The sequence below is a fragment of the Chinchilla lanigera genome, unplaced genomic scaffold (genome assembly GCF_000276665.1).
Source record: "Chinchilla lanigera isolate Chin_1 unplaced genomic scaffold, ChiLan1.0 scaffold00172, whole genome shotgun sequence".
Lineage (NCBI taxonomy): Eukaryota > Metazoa > Chordata > Mammalia > Rodentia > Chinchillidae > Chinchilla > Chinchilla lanigera.
The window spans coordinates 712021-716239 of NW_004955573.1; the positions used below are offsets into that span (position 1 = coordinate 712021).

Sequence of the window (4219 nt, forward strand, 5' to 3'; positions counted from 1 at the left end):
CTGGCGCTCCCCACCCGCAGCTCCCTGTGTGCCGGAAGCCCTCCTTCCAGGAAACCACGAGGCCGGGAGTGAGTCGCCGGTCCAAAGCCCCAAAAAACCGGCGCTCCCCGCCCGAGGCTCCCCGTGCGCTGGGGGCCCACCCTCTGGGAGCCAGCAGGCAGGAAGCTAGCCAGCCAGAAGGCTGTCTGCCAGCATTTGATATTACCATTTTTCAATTTGGGCAAAAAATCTGGGTATATATAGTAGTGGTTCAATATGTTTTAATCCAAATTTCTCTTGTTACCTATGATAGAATGCCTTTTATTTAAATTTTGGCTGGGCGCGGTGGCACATGCCTGTAATCCCAACACTCGGGAAGCTGAGGAAGGAGGATTGTTTGGAGTTTGAGACCAGCCTGGGCTACAAAGTGAGCTCAAGGCCAGCCTGAACTGCATAGCAAGACCCTGTCTCAAAACGACAAAAAATAAAAACAAATAAATAAATTTTGGATACTGACTGCTTGGCACCATTGATTGAGTAATCCTTCCTGTCCTCATAGTTCTGCAGAGAATAAATCATCAATCAGACTTCCACAAGTTTGTTTGTTTGGGTGTTGTCTATTCTGTTTAGTGAATCTATTTGTTTATGCAGGGCCTACACCACCCAGTCTTATTCTTATAGTTTTGTAATAATTATGGATTTCTGGTGGACAAGACTATACTTTTAGTATTCTTTAAAACAGTCTCAGCAGATTTTGGTTTTTGGCTTTTAACGCTTACATATATTTTATTCAACAAACTAAAATTTCAGGGAAAAAATTCCTGTTGGGATGTTAACTGATTATATGAAATTTATAGTTATTTTGGTTCTAACTGAGATATCTATGAACAAGGTATGTCTATCAAGAATATCTTGTTATGGACTTCTAATATATTTGTATTGTGACTAGAGAATATATATAACTTAAATCTTTTGTAATTTTATGATATTAACTTTTGGGCTCAGTATTTTGTCCATGTTGTAAATTTTTGTCCTTCCAATTTGGATACCACCTATTAATGGATTGATTGTTTGATTAAGGTACTGAGGATTGAACCCAAGGCCTTCCAACTGAGCTACATCCCTTACCGTTTGTGTAACTTTTTACTTTGAGACAGAATCTCCCTAAATCACTAAGTTACCCAAGTTGGGCTCGAACTTGAGATCTTCCTGCCTCAGCCTCTCAGGTGCCAAGATTACAGGCACCTACCACCATATTTTTCCTTGCTTAACTGCTCTAGCTAGGACTTCTTGCCTACTTTTCTGGTTAGGACTTCCAGAAATCATGTTACTTACTTCAGTGGACTCTGCTTTTCCTTGGGACAAACACCAAAACCACAAACAGAATCTATATGGTACTGCATGATCTGACTCTGCCTGCATTCCATCTCATATCACTTATCATGTTCTAGGAACATTAACAATCTTTCAGTCTCTCGTACTCCCAACTTTCTAGCTGTGCCAGGGAACACCTCTCTCTCCCAAGAGACTTTAAGTGCAAGGGAAGGGACTTCAGTGTCTTTTTTAACCATTATCTACACAAGTATCCAAAACAATGCTGGTGAGCTAGATGACATCTCAACCTGTTGCTGTGGAATACTGCTAGATAAATGTGAGAGTAACTGAAAACCTAAACTAAAAGTTGGGCATAAGAATTGAACATTGAGACTCTTAAAAATAAAGAACGAACAGGACTTGATGAATGAGAGAATAGAGAGAGAGAGAGAGACAGCAGATTTGACAAAGGGCTTCTCCAGGGAAAGCTGAAAAAAAAAAAAAAAAGAAAGCAAAGGATGAAACACTGGGAAGTCACTCAAATGAGAGCTAGCTGGTATGGGACGATGAGGGAAGTTCAGAAAATTGCAAGGTTTGTGTAGCGATTATAGCTTCATTTTACCCATATTGTATTTGAGGTAATAGTGAAATACTAGAAATATTAATTGAGTACTAGAAGCATGGAGTCACAGCTCAGGAAACTAACAGCTCTTAGACAGAAACCGTTCGTAGAAGTGAATGAATTCCCCACAAGGTGGGTCATAAGGAAAAGCAGACAATAGGGACAGAATTTTACAGAATGCTTCCATTTACAAAGTCCAAGGAAAACATGAAGCAAATTATTAAGCCAAGAATAAAAGGAACGATAGAAAAAAACTGGGACAATGTAGAAGGAAAACAGTTTTCAGAAGAGAACAATCAGCCGGGCATGGTGGCGCACGCCTGTAATCCCAGCACTTGGGAGGCTGAGGCAGGAGGATTGTTGTGAATTCGAGGCCAGCCTGGGCTACAAAGTGAGCTCAAGGCCAGCTTGAACTGCATAGTGAGACCTTGTCTCAAAAAAACCAAAAAAAAAAAAAAAAAAAAAAGAAGAAGAAGAAGAAGAAGAAGAGAACAATCAGCGTCAAAAAGTCAAATGCTACATAGGTTTAAAAGCTAAAAGGGGCTGTGGATAGCTCAGTGGTAGAGCACTTGCCTAATACGTTTGAGGCCCTGGGTTTGAACCTCAGCACCACAGGAAAGAAAAAGGAAAAAAGAAAGCAAACTGAAAAGGACTTTGGGGGGATAATAGTGACATCTGTGGGGAGACGCATTAGGGTTTAGGAAGATGATCCTCGTATCCTAAAGAACAGGCAGAAGCAGGAACTTGTATTTGTGTGAGAGGATGGTACACAGCCCTGTGTTAACTTATGAAACCTGTCTCCCTCTCAACAGCCCTGAAGCCAGTGGATCTACATGCCCTGTATCAGGCAGGGCCCCTGATGGCCGTGGACACGACTCGGGGCATAGTGCTGCACTGGCGGGCCCACAGCTGGCCCCTGCGCTCTCTCCGCACACCAGTGGCCTCCCTGCACTCAGTGGTCAGGGAGCTGGCGGGCCTGGCCGGGGGGCCCCACACCGTGGTCGTGCTGGGCTTGGGAGCCCACTTCACCACCTTCCCTCCGTCCATCTTTGTGCGACGCCTGGCAGGGATCCGGGCAGCTGTGATGGCCCTGCTGGCCCGGGAACCCAGTACTCTCGTGGTCATCAAATTGGCCAATACTGGCTACAAGTCTGTGTACGGCAGCGACTGGTTTACCCTGCAGGTGAACCGGCTCCTTCGAGCTGCCTTTTCTGGTGTCCGTGTGGCCTTTGTAGATGCCTGGGAAATGACCTCCAGCCTGCCCCTGCCGGACAACATCCACCCAGTGAAGCTCATTGTGCGCAATGAGGTGGACCTGCTCCTCTCCTTCATCTGTCCCACCTGAGTGCTCCTGAGGCCCTGGGGCTGTGCTCATGGGGTACCTGGGGCCTGGCCACCGGAACTATGCACAGGAAAGATGGAACAATGAATTAACAGTGATTCAGAGAGCAGTGGTGGCTCAAGGTTTACCACCTGCGTAAATTCTCAACATTTTGGTGGCCATCTTCTCCTGCATCTCTCTTGCACTACATAGATGAACATGTAATTTACAAAAATGAGAACATATTTTTAAATTCCCTTCTTTGGAGAAATTTTTGTTGGTTAAAATTGCACATGATACAGTTATAAGGAACAGTACAGAGATCCTTGTGCCCTTTGTTCAATTCCTCCTGATCCAACATTTTGTAAAATTATGGTTCAGCACCATAACCATGGCTACAATCCACCGATCCTACTCAGATTTCCCAGTTTTACTGTACTCATTTGCTTTTTGTTTTGTGTGTATGTGTGTAGTGTGTGTGTATTTTTTTTTTTTCTGGTACCAGGAATCAAACTCAGGACCTCATGCTTGCCAGGCAGGCGCTGTTCCACTGAGCTATATCCCCGGCCGTGAACTCCCTCCACTCAGTCCTTTCTGATTTTTTAATTGAGATATAGTCTTGCTATGGTTCTAATTTATTCAGGCTGGGCTCAAACTTGCAATTCTCCTGCCTCAGCCTCCCACAGTGCTGGGATTACAGATGTGTGCCACCATATCCAACTGTTTGCTTGTTTTCTGTGGTACTGGGGATTCAGCCCAGGGTCTTGTGCATGCTAATCCAGTGCCATACCACTGAGCTACATCTCCAGCTCCTATGATACTCATTTGTATATACTTAGATTTATGCAACTTTACCATATGCATTTGTTTGTTTTTAACTCTTTAATGTCTATTTTGTAAACTTGCAAAGGAAAGAGGACAATGCCCAAGAGTTTATCCAAACTGACAAGTCTGATGGGAAAGGCCTAGATAACCTGAGGTCT

General features: G+C 44.1%; 1 protein-coding gene across 1 annotated transcript in view; it reads left to right on the top strand.

The window, feature by feature from the left end:
* LOC102026920 (NXPE family member 3-like) overlaps positions 1 to 3553 on the top strand; it is a 30651-nt gene extending 27098 nt beyond the window's left edge. The window contains exon 5 of the mRNA XM_005413739.1: positions 2728 to 3553. Coding sequence (XP_005413796.1) covers positions 2728 to 3260 — 533 coding nt within the window. The 3' untranslated portion in view covers positions 3261 to 3553. The remainder of the gene's footprint in view (positions 1 to 2727) is intronic.
* Positions 3554 to 4219: the final 666 nt, after the last annotated feature.